Below are 16,772 nucleotides of genomic sequence, written 5' to 3'. Positions count from 1 at the left end.
TTTTATAGAGAAGAGCCTAATATTTTTACTTACAATAGTGATACTTGCAATAATGAACAGGATCCAGCAAAAGCAAAGCTGTCTACATTTAACCTCTACTCTTTTTTTTTTTGAGCTGCTATCCATGATACATTTGTTTTAAATCCCGGTATAGTTCAGTATCTTGTACATTTCTGACTTTGTAATACTGTTATACATCAATGATATAAGAGTCATGGCACCATCTTTTCCTACTCTAACTCAAGACAAACCTAAATAATAATTCTCAGTTATAATCTACCCAGAACCTGAATTCTTTTACTAAATTACACCTGCTGTTTTAACAAGCCCGTAAACAGCTTGCATGGGCAGAGAACACAGCAAAAATCATATCAAATATAGTACCACATTCAAGTAGTTGAATTCAAGTTCAGTATCATTTCAATTGAACTAAAAGAGAAAAAATGCATTAAGTTTTTTATTATGTTAATTATGAGTGTTAGAGGGACTAATGGAAATGTAATCAATTTACTTTCTACTTCAATGAACAAAAAACTAAAATTCTTACTGTATGGTTCCTTGAGCATAGCAGGAGGAGACAGTTTGATAAAATAATCTAAGACACACAGCAACAACTGGAAAGAAATCACCAGGTCATCTTCCACTTGCAACACTTTACCTGCAAATATTTTAAAGGGTAAAAAAAACCTTTTTGAGATGTTTGACTTAATTTTGGAAGTAATTTTGAAAAACAAATATTTGGAAGTTCACATAGTAAAACATCACTACTAGAATTTAGAAAGCATCATATAGGATGGCAGGATTCTTTAAAGGCTGTTGATTTTAAAACACATCACTTAAGAAGTCTATGGCTTTAGAGATAGCATACATACAAATAAAATTACTATGCACAAAATCCTAACCTCAGTGCTCTGTCTTGATTCCTTTTTCATTTTACTGTAAAGGAATAACCTTTTATTTCTGTGTAATTCCTCCCTGCTTTCTTTACTGTGGTTTTATGCAAGCTTTTGAAAGCTGTTAAATATTCAGAAAGCAGAAGCTGCCAGTATATAGCTGAAGAGAAATTCAAAACATGCTATCACACTGTATGCTCAGCCTGTCAAATTTATACAAAATTACTCAAAAGTCACACAAGTAATAGTGTGAAGAGCACTTTTAAAGCTGCATTATTCCAGTTTTTCCCAAATTATGATTCATATGTCAGAGAAGATCTGCAGGACCGTTCCAAGACAGCGCACATTGTCATAAAAATTTTAGGAAGTCAATAGTAATTTTGAACAGCTACAGATCATTACTTGTGCTCTGCTTCCATGTGCAATTTTTGTATTTATTTTCCATCAGAAGAAGCAAGCATCACCCAGGCTCTTATGAAGCTCCATTTTCTAGTAAATCTTAGCTTTCTTTGGTCTCAAAAAAAGGCAGGCTAAAAAAACTTTGGTGGGTTTGGCTTTATTGCTTTATGCTAGAATTCTAGTGAAAAAACTCCATGAAACTCAGCTGATCCAAGTCCAATTTTGATATCAGAGATATGTACACTTCACTGACAACACATACCTGGAGTAAGCAGCACTTAAGAAACATGATTCATTCCTTTTAGTAGGAGAAGTACAATGAGACAGGACTCCATGGACTACTATAAATGTTTCACCACTCAATACTAACTGCCTTTCCAAGAAAGATTTCAGCATTCAGAGGACATGCTGTCAGGAACTCATTATAATACCATATTATTAAATTTGTTTAATTTAAATTGTATATATTTATAATATATATAAAGCTATTTTTAAAAATCTGCCAGTCTTTTAAGGTAATTATCAATTATCAAAATGCTGGCAGTCTACAAAGCGCTTCAGAATAGACTTAAATACAGAAGAGCAACTTTTAAATTAAAAGAAAAAAAAAATAGAAATTTTAGAAAGCTTAAGTATGTATGTTTATATACAGAAAGTAGTATTAGTGACAAGAACAGCCAAACTGGATTAATAGAAATATTAGTGCACAGTTACAAAAGCCAGGCAATCAAAACATTCTGGGTTGGTACAATGCTTATTTGCAATAAGGATACTAGTCTCACGTTGGACATGTAAAACAAGCAAACTCACTTCAAAATTATTCATCAAAATTACTGTGTTTTAATCAAAACTCACCTTTTGCCAGCAAAAAAGTAATCCAGTAGTTTTTTAGGACTAATACAGAACTGAGTTCTGCAGGAATCCTGAAAAAACGGAATATTATTACAGAGCTACCGATGCAAACTATTTAACAGCAATGTTTAAAAATATGCTTCAGTTCATGGAACTAGTTAACAACATGCAACATTTCCCATATAGATAAGTTTACCAAAAATGTCATTCCATTCCTTTTGTAATTATAACTACAAATTTGAAAAACTTAAGTCCCTGTAAAGCCATTCAAAAATCAGAAAGTATCTGTATCATCCTCGGAAAAAAACGTGAATGTAGACAATTCACTGAACTATTACGAGCTGTTTTCTCTGGGGMCTTTGATTATTCTCCAGCGACAGCATGAACTCAAGCTCATTTGGGAGTTGCTACGGCATCTTTTAGTACATTCATTTGTTGCTGTGATTAGGAAGCTCACTCTCCATCCAAATGTTCATTTCCACCACGCTGAGAGATATGCCTTTGGGTGGCAACACATCATGGAGTGAAGTGGTGAGTGAACACTGGTGAGTGATATATAGATATATATATATGTATATATATACATATATATACTCACATACAAATAAAAATATATATGCAAGTTAGATATACTATACATAATTTACACATACTCATATAGAAATAAATATTATATATTGTATAAAAATATATCTAGCATTTATCATATGTCATCTCATTGAAATTCGAAGCCCACACTAAACCTAAAGTAAATACATGATATATACAACACAGGTCAATCCAGAAGGGTTAAAAGATAAAAACGTTATCATATTTTACATCTTATCTTGACAAACACAATTTAGAAAAATAAAACTTACTCACTACTAGGTTGTTCCAGATAAATAAGGCCACAAGTCCTAGAAAATCAAAATAAACTCTTATTTTTGAACATGCTTCTGCAAGCAAACTATGCAGTATCTTTGACTTCAATATAGTTTCAAAATACGCCACTCCACAAAATATTTTTCTAACTTATTAAAAAAAAAAAGCTGACACAAAGAACAGATTAACAACAAATCAACTATGGCCCTGCCAAGCCTGAAATAATGTTGTTGTTTGCATATTTATGTCAAAGCTTGGACAGCAAAACACTTTCAACTTGGTATAATAAAATTGCTTTCTTCCAGRAAGACAAGATTTGTATATACATTGTAACTCAGTGGTTTGTACAACGGAGCAAAGTGTGCTACAGCTGCACAAAAGGCTCTAAAAAAGGGCATTTTAAGATTTTTAGTATTTTTCAGTGTCACTGCAAGCCTTGTGGTGTCAAGCTGCTTCACAACTACTCTAGATACATACCATTTCAAGAAAATAAATCAGTTTATGCAAAACCAAAATAGGGTATATATGCCTTCATTCTATAAACTACCAAAGGGTGATCTGCTACCCCCTTCAAATGCTATTTAAGGGCTATTTGAGAGTCCTTTGTGATTTGGAAGGCAAAACATTAAATAAAAAATCAGATAGTAAACCAATCCTCTTTATATGTGTAAAAAGCTTAGACATGAGTAGCAATCACTTGCCATGCTACTCCTACAACTGCAACAAGAGGATTGTTTAACAAAGCATTGTGATAGGGAGTAAAATGTAAGAGGTGTTTATTTAATGCATGTAAACAGCTCAATTTCACTGTTCTGCAAACATTAGCACACAGAGTTTAAATGGGCTCCTATAATGCACAGTTTGAAAAATTCAAATACTTCAATGTTGACAAAGAAATCAATTTCAAAATGAAAAAACACATACTACCTTTCAAACTTGTGGTATAGTGCAAACAATACATCGTATTTCTTTTTCAGCCTTGATACAGTGCTATCAACTTTAGTGCTTACAGTATCCATGTTAACATCCACCTCTTTCAGAAACTGAAAAAATGTGCATACACTGGAAAAAGAAAAAAAAAAGATGACACATTATCATAACTCTGAGAACAAGTATTCTGAAATAGCTCTTAAAAAAACAGAAAATAAAACAACATCTCCATGAAAACCCATTGCCCTACTTCACTAGACTCCAGCATGTTCTTACTGCTCCTACCAGCAACTGAAACCTTGCCTTGGGAAACATTACTTGTTTACCTTGAGCCCCGCCTTTACATTTTCCAGACATAGGAATACTGTTCAACTAGGCGGCAGAGGTATCTTACAATACAGGCTCTACTACAGGAGGAAAATTTTCTTGCCTAGCACAGATATAATCTTTGGAAGTCAGAATTTACTAACTAGACACACCTTTGTTCTTACTCTGTGGGTAATAACACAAACATGCAAACACACATCTCGACTCTCCTGTTGTATTTTAAAAACGCTCCTACTGCTCTAAGAACATGAACCTTGGTTCCATCCATGTTAAACAAAGACCTAGGAATGAAAACTGAGATGAATGCATTGAATTTTACAGAATTTCAGGTCTTTCAACAGGTACTGGGGCAAAGACAACTCCACCCTTCAGAAGTATAWTTACACAGGGGATCAAAGTTCTCCCTACCCATCCATGTAATATTATGGCCATCAAGGAAGCATTTTGTTATGTTCATAACTAAAATGAACAGATTGCTGAAAATTAAAAAGGTGGAATCTCTCAAATATATTCAATTACTTTAACTATGTTAAATTATTTGATACTTTATCAGAATATAATACTCTGAGAGACTTTTAGTTCTTTGTCAGATTAAAGAAGCAAGATAAAAAAAACAGTCAGAAGCTCATTTAAAAACTCGTATCACAGAATAAAGATCTGTCCAGTAAATCTATAGGCTCTAGAGGCTAAGATGACTAGTGGAAATCTCTGCCAGTTTGGCCTTATAGCTGACAAAAAGCCCAGGGCCAACAAACAATTGAGTATTGCTAAAATCACCTTCAGCAGAGTAACAGCTTACTCTTTGAAACCCTAAAGGAAAAAGTCACTCAGTTTTCAGCCCAAGCTGGTCTGTGGATCTTGGGTGGAACACACTGAATGTCRCTGCACAAATGCAATTGGCTTTCAGCCACATAATTCCAAGGCAGTCAACACTGAAGAAATTAAGTCAAAACATTGGCACTGACACCACTCTGGGAGATGATGCAAGGTAGAAGAGGGCATGGAGAAGTCTAATCATAAAAGAGGACTTCAAGGAAAGGTTATTGCCAGGACTTAGCCTCCTGCCCTAATCATTGACAGGCTCTGCGTATGCTTTCCCCAGTTAATAGGCAGATGGCACTCGAATTCTCTCCTCAGATGAATCTAACACAAGATATGCCTGTTGCTGTTGCCACCTCAATTTACCTTAAATGCAGATACTACAATTTTAATTTCTGTATTATGAACTTACTTAATATACAATACAACAGTAAGTCTCCCCTAGCAAAAAAGCACGTATGAAAGTATGAAGTTTAGATTGRCATTAAAATGTTTGAGAAAGAGCAACATGCTGGCAAACTATTTGAAAAGYAACATCTGCTTTCCCCACTTCTTCATTTAGCCTGAGCCTAATGTCGGGAAAAACATTTCACAGAAAATCTTCCTAGAGGGAAAGAAAGAAATATTTTATGCACAATTTCCACCAACCTTAACTGATCAATACTTTAGAGTGAGCAAGAACAACACTGAGCTGAGTGATACAACTAAAGCCAACCATATGAATCAAACACACATCACTACTTCCTCAAGTAAAATATGATACCAAGACTTCTAGTTTACCAATATATTCAAATTTTCATAGGTAACCTTCCCTGTAAAATCAACTAGTCTGATATGCTCAAAGATTCACTATGCTTTAAAAACATTCTCTTTATAAAACCGTCAATGAGTTAATTGTTGAAATCTAATTTCACATACTTAAACTCACTTACCTTATGTTTATACTTTTCAGAAGCTCAGTGAAAGTAAATGTCACTTCATCCAGATCAATTGCTACAATGAAGATACATACTCCCCATGTTTCCTTTTTCTTTTTGCCACAGGCCTTTTAGAAAAAAGAGAGGAAACAGCTTTTATTATTCAATAAAAATGGGTAACATATTGTAAGCATTAATTTGCCCAAAAATTATTAGAAATGGTTAAAGAAAACATCCTCAAACAAACATTTGACTATGATAGACAATTATTTGGTAATGAAATAACATTCCAGATTTTACAACACAAGTGAAAGACCAAGCACTTCAACTCTTATTCCTACAGTACAAGATCAGTTTTACCTATACAATTGAGCAAAGCTTCAACATACAAGCTTTGGTTCCATGGAGCATTTATGCAAAGCAGAAGCCAGGATTTTTTCTTTCCTAAGTTATCATATTTGACCAAAACAAGATACTGAAGGTTAAYGAATAAGAAGGGAAGCCATAAAAAAAATTAAAATCTTTGCAATAACAGGCAATAAACACTAATAACTGAGTACAGCTTGTCAACCACTCATCACTGCTGAACCACAAACCCATCTCTGCTTAGCAAAGCATGACAGTAACAAGCACGTCCAGCCATTTTTCTACCATACATCTACATCTAATGTGTGCCTTCAGCTACTCAGAAGGTGCAATTTATAACCAATCATCCTCAGCCAACCCACAATGACAGACATGGCATCTACATGGAGCAGACCTCTTGATGATGGTTTACAAGCTACTCACTTRGAGCCAGACAGGCATCACTTAAGATTCCAATAAAACAGCAAAACAGCATCTCAGTGGAAAACCTCTGAAGAGCAATGATTTGTAGAAGCAGGGAAAAAAAAAAAAAACCCTTAAGCAGTTATACCCTAGATTTTGGAAACAAAGCTATTTTGAAGACAGAATTAGTTGTGGGTGCAACCCTGCAAGACTCTAGAAGCAGCAAACTCGTAAAACACTTTTCAGACATCCAGCATTGTTACAAATAAAACTCCAACAACCACTCAAGCCCACAGCAAACGAGCAGGATATAAGCACATCTCTTAGCAGCTCTAGGTTGGACATGACATTTGGTGGAGGACAGAGGTGAATCAGAGCACCAGGAGCAAGTGAATAGGAACACTGAACTCCTGCTCTTYTACACTGCTTCGTTTTAGCCCATTCCCTGGCCTACCTTTTTATCCTTTCCCTGATCACTCCACCTAGCTGCCTCCTAAACACCAATGCAAGTTGCAGGGTCCTGTTCACTCCAGAAAATGCTCCCCAAAGACAACAGGAGTAAGACTGCACCAGACCTAACTCACTCCATCTTACATGGTCTTCCAAACCTACTCCAAAATTCTCTGCACTCTCAGCATCCACTGATGTCCTTGCTTAGTCAGCAGTGTATCTGTGACCAATAATCTGCTGTGCCCCTAAATGATATAATTTCAGTAACAGTGCTAACAATTATATATCATTTTTTTGCAATTGTTCTGCATCTTTCTTGAGAATAGTGTTTACACATCAGGGAAGACTGGCCAGAGGCCTTCTCCAAAGATCAAAAAGATTCACTGGCTTGTGCAATTGTTAAGAGTTATAGAGCAGGCTGGAATGCTAAAGTAACCAGCCACCCTCAACAATGTGGTAACTGACAATTATTTAAGTCACTATTTTCTTCCTGCATTCCTATTTGAGTGTTTCTACAAATCATGATTCCTCGCATAAGAGAAAATTATTTTGAAATAAACTATTAACAGGCTGAGATGCATTTGTTGATACATAAAAGGATGTAAAAAACTTCCAAGGTGAAGGCTAGCTAGTGAACTACCAAGAAGAAGGATGACTTATYATTGACTGAGCGCACCACTGCCCCTGGAGTCAGCTGATCTTTAATAAATTTAATAAGTTCCCTTCACTCCATGCTCCTGCAAATTCAGACCACGATGTTGCCCGGGAAATACAATAACTTGTAGGGCAGGAGGACTGAGTGCTACCAAGTGGTGAAACAGTTCCTGGTTTGTTGCCTATCCAAACAAGCCTAGCTTTTCTGGGCAGCCCAGCTCAACTCTGGGAGGATGAGTGCTAGAAGACTGTAGCAATGGTTTATTTGATAGGACTGAGGTCTGGTTTTGCAAGAACGACCTTTAAAGTACTTGTCCAGTATGGCTTGGGGTAACAACTCATTTGTTTCTAACATTAATCAAGAAGGCAGTAACAGAGGCAGCCTAGCAATCCACAGGATTCAAACCATTATAGCGAGTTAAATTACAGTATCAGGGCTACTCCTACACCCATTGCTGGGGGTACAGGATGCTCTGGACACCTGCTCAACACAAGATGTTGGATGACTGCTGGCCTAACAAGAAAAATTACACAAAACCCAAGAAAAAGAGATTATGGTTTGGGGGGGTTTCCCTAGCAGCAAATGAAAGGTGAGCAGCACCTGAGCATGCCTGCCATATAACATAGCTGAGGGAGAAAGGATAGGAAAACGTGAAAGAACACTAGACTGGGATTATCCGACCAGCTACTGCTAATTAAAACAACCAAGGACACAAGTAAACTGCAGTTTCCCCAGAAAATAAGGTAGCTGTCATAGCCACACACAAAGCTTTTAGTGATTGTAAATCATTATCCATAAATATTGTCATGGCTTAACACCARCTAGCAATTAAGTACCACACAGCTGCTTCCCACCCCTGCACTGGGGAGGAGAATCAGAAACTAACCTTCACAGGTTAGTGAACAACACCAATAATAATTGCAATGGAAATGAAAGATAGAGAGAGGTATGAAACCCAATAGAAACAAGTGACGTTCAATACATATGCTCACCACACACTGACCACTGCCCAGCCCATCCCCAAGCAGTGATGAGCAGCTCCCAGCCAAACTCCAGCAGTTTATATACTGGGCATGATGTTCTTTGTAATGGAATATCCCTTTGGCCAGTTCAGGTCACCCATTCTGGCCATGCTCCCTCCAGATTCTTGTGTACATGTCCACTGGCAGAGCATGGGAACCTGAAAAGTCCTTTACTTAGAGGAAGCACTACTCAGCAACAACTAGAACACCAGTGTTATCAACATTCTTGTATTAAATCCAAAACACAGTACTACCAGCTACTGGCAACAAAATTAACTCTATTCCAGCYGAAACCAGGACAAATATAGACATCATGGGATAGCAGAAGGGAAGAAAAAAGGAGAGGTCTTCCTAGCAAGTTACACTSATGAGTAGTCTTCATACCCCTTCTCTCCCAAAGTTCATTTATTTCTTACACAAACAAGTTAAAGTTGACTGCTGAACAAAAACACAGCAGCATCACTCCTTCCAACTATTTTGCTTTGTTTACAGCCAAAGCAGATGATTCATCTCAGATGGACTTGAATGCATGGGAATGAAGACAAATTCATAGCCAGAAATTAATTTCTGAAGGTTTTCTTCTTGACCAGTCTGACTCAAGATCTTTGTTGATTCAGCTTCACTACAGAAACAGCTCAACATCTGCCTTTGGCTGTCCTTCAGTTTCTGTAAAATGACTTCCAATGACCTTAATTCAACTCATCATGAAGCAAAGCCCATCCAGCAATCACCAGCCCTAAGATTATTTAACACTTAGGAGTCTACATAGATTTCTTTCTCTGTTTATATTTTATTTAGGATTCTGAGGAACCAATGCTGTAACTTTGGGCAATGTAGGTCAGTTCTGTTGAATGAATATAGTTTTCTGGAGGAAAATATAGAAAACTCATATAAATTCTTGCAAAATATTTATTTTTCATTCTAGACTTACTACTACTATTATTCAATCTGGTTTTTACCAGATGACTAGTTTACTTAAATCTAGTGAAAACAACCTGAAGGAGTCTTGGGTTTAAAATGCTCATCCAGCACCTACTATTGTGAAATAGGATTCTTGCCTCTCTTCTTCCTACATGTAGCTGCAAGGTGTTAAAGGCACTAACAGAAGTAACTTCTGTTCTCTGCCTCAAGCGGTTCTCCAGTGCTAAACCATGCTCAAAGAGGAGATGATCAYAGGAAGTCTCAACTCTAGTATACAGTTAGAGATGTTTACTCTTCTGCCAACAGTGATAATGATTTTGATGAGAGCATACAAAAGTGATCCAAGAATAGAAACTTCAAATGAAGTTGTATAAAAGAAGGTCAAGAGAAATGCACATGAGAAATATGCAGACACAGATGGATATTTGAATCAAATGGGATATAGGATGTCTCACTGTAAATCAAGCACCTGATTTTTGAAGAGGAAGATGCGGAAGCTGGCTTACTAAAATCTCAGCTACTACATTCCAATCAATACAGAGAACTAGCCTGATGGTACAAGAAACATTCACAGATATTTGCTGGAGTCCAAAGGGGGCTATGGATATGCTCAGAGGGCTGGAGCACTTCTCCTATGCTGCAAGAGTTAGGGTTGTTCAGGCTGAAGGCGAGGAGGCGTCAGGGACATCTTACAGCACCTTCCAGTACCTAAAGGAGGTTATAAGAGAGTGGGAGAGGGACTTTTCACAAGGGCATGTAGTGATAGGACCAGAGGGAATGGCTTTAAAGTGAAAAAGGACAGGTTTATCATGGATATTAGGAAGAAATTCTTTACTGTGAGGGTGCTGAGACACCTCACAAGTGGCACAGAGGAGGATGCCCCATCCCTGACACTGTTCAAGGCCAGACTGAATGGGCTTTGAGCAAACTGGTCTAGTGGAAGGTGTGCCTGCCCATGGCACTGGGGCTGCAATGAGATGTACTGGAACTGGGTACTAGAGAATAGACTCAAGAAACACTCACAATAGAAAACAGTTCAGAATAAAAACCTTCAGGAAAAATATCCTAGGAAACAAAATTCTGATAGTGCCCATTATACCCACTACCAACATATAAGAAGTTCCACGTAAAGACAGTTTTTCAGCAATACCAGTTACAAATTTTCTATTGAACACTGTCCAGCATGGAAGATTTTAAATTTGCAACAGATTGGATCAAATTTAAATATAATACCAGCTAAAAGAAATTAAGTCAATGGAAAGTATTGTACTGGTGAAAATAGTTCATCTAATATGCAAAGTTCCTATTACACTTTTGCATGTAGAAAGACTGGAGGGGACAAAGATCTTCCCCCAGGACAGGCAGAGAAGATGAGTAAAAAAAGAAATTGTTCCAATCACCCAAGCTTTTAAAGTGCAAGGGCACATACAAGCAATGCATCCGCTGCTAAGATACTGAATATCATCAGCAAGAGGCCATGGTGAAGATTTGTTTGTCTAGGGACCTAGCTCTTTGTTTTTGGGACAGTAGCTCTTTGCTTACTAATAACAGAGGATCCTGAAACACCTGTAATTTTACTCATTCATCCAAAGCTTCAGTGGATGCAGTTCAGCTACAGTTTTATAAATTAAAGACAGAGTCTAGACAGAAAATACTTTATTAGCTAATATATGTTACATGCTTTTGCTAAAAGCAAGAGGTCTCTATGTCTATTAACAGGTGAAGGAGGTGGCTTACCAATTAAAATGTTCTCTTTTTAATAAGAAACCACAACCAAAAGGTACTGATTTAATTCAAATGTGAAAATTTATGGATTGGGGACACTTTGTCTGCTGAACACCAACTCTTTGGTCTATATAGACTGACCTTCCGTATCTAAGAAGTCATTATTTCATTCCTCAGTTTAAGCTACAGTTTACCTCGTACATTTTCTTCACTAAGAAAACAGTTCACCTCTTGCACAAATCATGTGCTCTGCAGCATCTGTGCACCAGCATACGTCACCAGTTGGAGAGGACTTCAGAAAGTAAACTAAGTAATTAGAAACAAGACAAAATGCCTAAAATGTCTTCAGATGCTAGAGACTTTCTGAGGGAAAAGAAAAGGCAGCAATAATACATTCTAACAGGGTACAGAATTGGCTGGTACAGAATTTTACACCCCTGACTTGAAATATAACAGAAACAAAATAGTACAGTACTTTGGGGAAAAATCCATGGGCAAAGAAAACTAAACTATGAAAAACTAACTATGCCGGCTGCAGATCTTTCACCATGACAATTTCTTAATAACAGGTTAGACAAATACTTGATAAAAATGGCTCAGGAATTCCTGAGTCTGAACAGCTGAGCTGCAGCAGGAGAACAGGGAGCCCCAAACAGTGCTCTGAACAGCCAACAAAAAATGGAGCTCCTAACCACGCAAAACATATTACAGCCAACCACGCTGGTGAGCTTGAAGCACATCAGACCTTATGCCTTAATGTCCTTGGCAGATTCCGATTTCTATCAATTTCCTAAACCACTTCAATTTTCTTGGCAGAAGTTTGGTTCCAATTTAGTCACCATGTCATCTGTTTCTCACATGCGTTCTTTCCAATATATTCAGAAACAATTCACTAAAGCTTTTTCCCTCTATTTGTATCACCTCACATTCTACTTCTGATTCTCATTTTGGTGCTCTCCACCAACAGTATCCGATCACAACAAATGCCCTGAGGCTTTTCGTAGCAGTATTAGTATGGTTTCCTGGACTACTTCTAATATGTCTTGGTGCCCACTAAAGAACATTAGAAATTCCAATTCACTCCGTCTAGAATTTACAGGCACTATTGGTTCATAATAGATTTCAGGAGAGTTACAAAAAATTTGAGAGTACAAGAGAAGCAAGCACCAGAGCCAACTGTTAAGCCAACAATAACCAGTGTGGAAGAGTTTTGAAATTAAGACAGCAAAACTACAATTCTAAAACATTCTGTTTACCTAGGTAGCTTGGTTTGGTAAAGAAGAGAAATGCCAGAGAAGAAAAATATTTCTATGAGACTAATGCAAAAGCTCTCTTTACAGTAAACTTGTGTGAGAGTTCACCAGATATGAAAAGAATTTTAAAAGAAAACATCTTTCTGATCACACATCAGACACCTTCCTTTACCCCATACACCAAGATCACTGACTCAGTACATCTCTGTACCAGAATTTGGAATCCTGTTTAAGAGATTTTGAGTTACCATTATATTGTAGAAGAGTGGTGTCATTAAACTCTGGCTGTCATAGAGGAAAGCTTTAATGTTCTCCCACTATGAAGAAAACCACCACCATATTTAACAGACAGCTGTAGTGCTTTTGAACAATCTCTATGTGTAGATCAAGTTTTTACAGCTACAGATCAGACACATTTTCCAGAAAAAATGTGCTACCCTCTCTCTCTTGTCACTTTTCTCTTCCTCTATACCTCCTCTCAAAGAGATTCAGATGTTTCAAGGACTCAAGGCCCACCTGCAGTAGGGTGCAGCTGCATATCCTTGATTCACACACTGAGGAAACAGATAAGTTGAGAGCACTGAAAGGAAAGCTACACTGCACAGAAAGAAAGTACAAGATAAGAAAGCTGAAATTTCAGAGAGAAGTATCACCAGTAGTAGCTCAAGTGAAGAAATATCAGTGGGGAAAGGTGTGACATCCTGAAGGAAAAGAAGAAATGGCTCCAGAGAGCATTCATTCCAGAGAGTAGCAGACAGCAAGTTCCTCCTGGCTGATGCCTGCCTGGCCAGTAAAGTGTCTCACTGAAGCACTGGCACATTTAGGCTCATAGGTCACTATACTCTACAATTCTTTGTACATGCCTGCAAAAAGCAATTGGTTTATACTTTTAAGCTGCATGCACCCTAAGTGACTCCAAAAGAACACTACAAGATGTTTTCACTTCAAGTCAATAAATATTCCTTGAGCAAAGACACAGCAGATGTTAAGACTACATCCAAACCACATCTGCACCCTGAATATCTGCCAGTCACCTCAGTAACTAAAGTCTGAGCCATGCTGCTTCCTAGTTAGCACTACAAGTGCCCTTCACACCCTGAAAGATTTGGCAGGCACAATTCTAACGTCAATCATAAAGAAAGCCCTTTGTGCCAAGAAAGGTAAGGTTTCAGGTCTCTGTAAATGGCTTGAGAAGGGATTCTTAGATGCTACCTCTATTTCCATCAGTGGCCTGATGATTTCAGCTTCCTCAAGTCAAACCAACTACATTGTTAAACAGAAGTTTCTGGTAAGTATTTGTCTCAACTGGTGGCCTGCTGTTTCCCTTTTTACTTGAAAACAGAAAGCTGCTCCACAGCCTCTGTTCCAGCTCAGAACTGAGCAAGTTAGTACTGAACCCCACTGATTAAAACATTTGGCACTGGTTCTTGCAGGACAGACCCTGAGACAGCCCCTAAAACATAACAACTATACCAGAGGGGAGAAAAGAGCAGCCTGCTCCTGAATCCCTGTAACCTGAACTAGAGAGTCATCCTGAGAAGCCAGGCTCACTGTGACAACAGCTTCACTTGGGAAAAGAAGCAGCAATTAGCCAGGCTGTTAATTCACCGCACTTGAGAGTTAGGTGAAGCCTGCTCTCAGATAGAAGTGGCAACTCCAGTGCCTTCCTGGTCCCCACGACGGCACACACCTGCCAGCTTACTCATTTCAACGCCTTGCAGATACACTGATAAGTCTGAGGAAAAGGCCTTGGAGTGAAACACAATATAATGTAGATTTTTTTTTCCCCTGACTATTAAAAGGCTCTCAGCAATCAGTTTTAATTGCAAGACAACAGGTATTAGCTATATGTCATAATGAAGGTCTGGTCCTGAACAGGTAAAGCTAGCTATCTTCAGACGCTGAAAGGTTTCACATTGTGTATCTTAACTGGCCACTGCTAAGCAATGGTCAGTAAAAACAAAACTTTACCTGTAAATGAAATTCGCAGAATTTTACTGAAACCTGCCTTGTTTTTTCCCAGTCAAGGGAACTGACTACTTCTGTGCTCATTCATTAGGAGAACTCAACTATGCTTTTAGATAAATGCATTCTGTGGGCATCCATGACAAGAAATTGTATTTGTAACTGAAAGAGCTGTGCACAGTCTCTCTCTCATGCTATTATTACTGTGTGATATTACATTCACATCACATGCTATTGTGATGTGAATGCATCAAGAGTTGGTATATCCACACTGCATTTTGGAAAACACAAACCATCAGTAATGATGGCATGGGTGTGGCAGGTCAGCTCAAGTTGCATCGGGATAAGCAGAAGTCACAAGTACATCAATGCAAGTCCACACAGTGGGAATAATATCCCAGGTAGGTATTAGAAAACTACATCTGTAATCTATAACAAAGCTTCTGCCATGATTTAGGTGTATTATGGCTGTTTTCTGAATCAGCTTGTTGGCACAGCAGTCATACTGAGGAGAAATAAAAGCAGAAATCAAGAAAGGACATAACATTTTATTAATCTGTTTACACATGCCCAATGATTAACTTTGAACAGAAATGTTTTATTGATAAATAAAGCACAGTTAACATTATGCAATAGAAAAAAAAATAACATATAGACATTCCTGTCTCTGTGATAGTCTTCTCCATACCCCTTCTGCAGCCTCATAAAAGAGGCAGAGAGAAAAAAATACACAGAAACACACAATGAGACGACCTGCATAAGGCTGACTAACACATATTTGAAATAACTTGCAGTTCGAAGAATTAGATGATCGTATGGTGCTGTTTTGTACTGTCATTTGTTAGTAATCTAAAAGGATTCTTGAGCATGTACCTTTATCGTAAAACACAAAAGGGCAATCTACAGAAGCCAGTTTACAGAGACGTGAACATGGCAWCATCCAACTTCAGTCTACTTCCACTTGGAAAGAGCCAAGTCACACTACATGAGCTTTGGCAGTGGGACACTCGGCCGCCGCTGCAGCAAAGTTACGGCTCAGTATTTGAGCTAGGGCACAGGACAGACCACCACAGAGCGATGCTACGAGAAGCAGGTACTCACTAGAGCTCCATCCGCTGCCAACAAGCTCTCGTACGTCTTCCACGCTTTCTCCCTCACACTCTCCGACACCTTCAGCGCATCACAGAGCACTGTGAATTCCGCTTCGCCGATTTCGAGCCTAGGAAAACCATCACACATCGCCAGGGGGGACACCGGACGGCGAGGCGACCGGGAAACCCACACCAGCCGCCGCCGGAGCCGCCCCGGGGTGACACCGCCTCACAGCCCGGACCCGCGGGCGGRGAGAGCCCCGGGCGGCCCGCCCGCCCCCAGCCCGCCCTCAGCTTGCTCCTGGCCCGGGCGGCGCTTACCGGTGGGTGGCGGGCGGCGCGGAGCCGCCGTCGGGGCTGGAGCGCTGTGTCCTGGCGGCGCCCGCTCTGCGCAGCTGCTTGGGCGGCATGGCGGGAGTGGCTGCCGGGAGCGCCCGCCGCGGGCGACACTGACAAGGGGCCGCCGGCTCCCGCTCCCGGCCCCCACCCGCCACCCGAACCGCGGGAAAACGGCGTCACCGCCACCTCTCCGTCACTTCCGCGCCGGCGGCCACGCCCCCGTCCCGCCCGCCGGCCGCGGGAACGGGGCGGGGCTGAGCGGCACAGGCAGCTCGGCCGCGCTTGGTCGGCACCGCCGCGCAGCCTCAGAGATCCGCCCGGGCCCTCGGCTGCCGCAGGAGCGGCAGCGGGGCCGAGCCTGGCACTTCAGGTACTCAGCAAGCCCAGGCAGCCGATACAGCTTTTCCGTGAGGTGAGACCATACACAGAGCTTCGTATACGAATAACTGTACAGCTGCAGGGCAGGAATTGCAGATCCTTTACGCCTGTTGGTTCAGCCGGACCAAGTGCTAGGCCCCGCACTTCGGCCACAACAACCACAGGCAGTGCTACAGACTGGGGACAGAGTGTCTGGAAAACGGC

The 16,772-nt window shown here is 39.6% G+C and overlaps 1 protein-coding gene across 1 annotated transcript in view; it reads right to left on the bottom strand.

Moving 5' to 3' along the window:
• Positions 1 to 16,395, bottom strand: part of RB1 (RB transcriptional corepressor 1) — a 69,907-nt gene extending 53,512 nt beyond the window's left edge. Inside the window, exons 1-7 of the mRNA XM_057367349.1 lie at positions 16,173 to 16,395; positions 15,862 to 15,979; positions 6,017 to 6,129; positions 3,936 to 4,070; positions 3,005 to 3,043; positions 2,148 to 2,215; positions 548 to 658 (exon numbers count right to left, since the gene is read on the bottom strand). Coding sequence (XP_057223332.1) covers positions 548 to 658; positions 2,148 to 2,215; positions 3,005 to 3,043; positions 3,936 to 4,070; positions 6,017 to 6,129; positions 15,862 to 15,979; positions 16,173 to 16,261 — 673 coding nt within the window. The 5' untranslated portion in view covers positions 16,262 to 16,395. The remainder of the gene's footprint in view (positions 1 to 547; positions 659 to 2,147; positions 2,216 to 3,004; positions 3,044 to 3,935; positions 4,071 to 6,016; positions 6,130 to 15,861; positions 15,980 to 16,172) is intronic.
• Between the last annotated feature and the right edge of the window lie 377 nt (positions 16,396 to 16,772).

Source organism: Malurus melanocephalus, unplaced genomic scaffold, assembly GCF_030028575.1.
Source record: "Malurus melanocephalus ecotype Western Australia unplaced genomic scaffold, MMel_1.1 scaffold_78, whole genome shotgun sequence".
In the NCBI taxonomy this organism is placed as follows: Eukaryota; Metazoa; Chordata; class Aves; order Passeriformes; family Maluridae; genus Malurus; species Malurus melanocephalus.
This window is presented reverse-complemented; position numbering and strand designations above follow the sequence as displayed.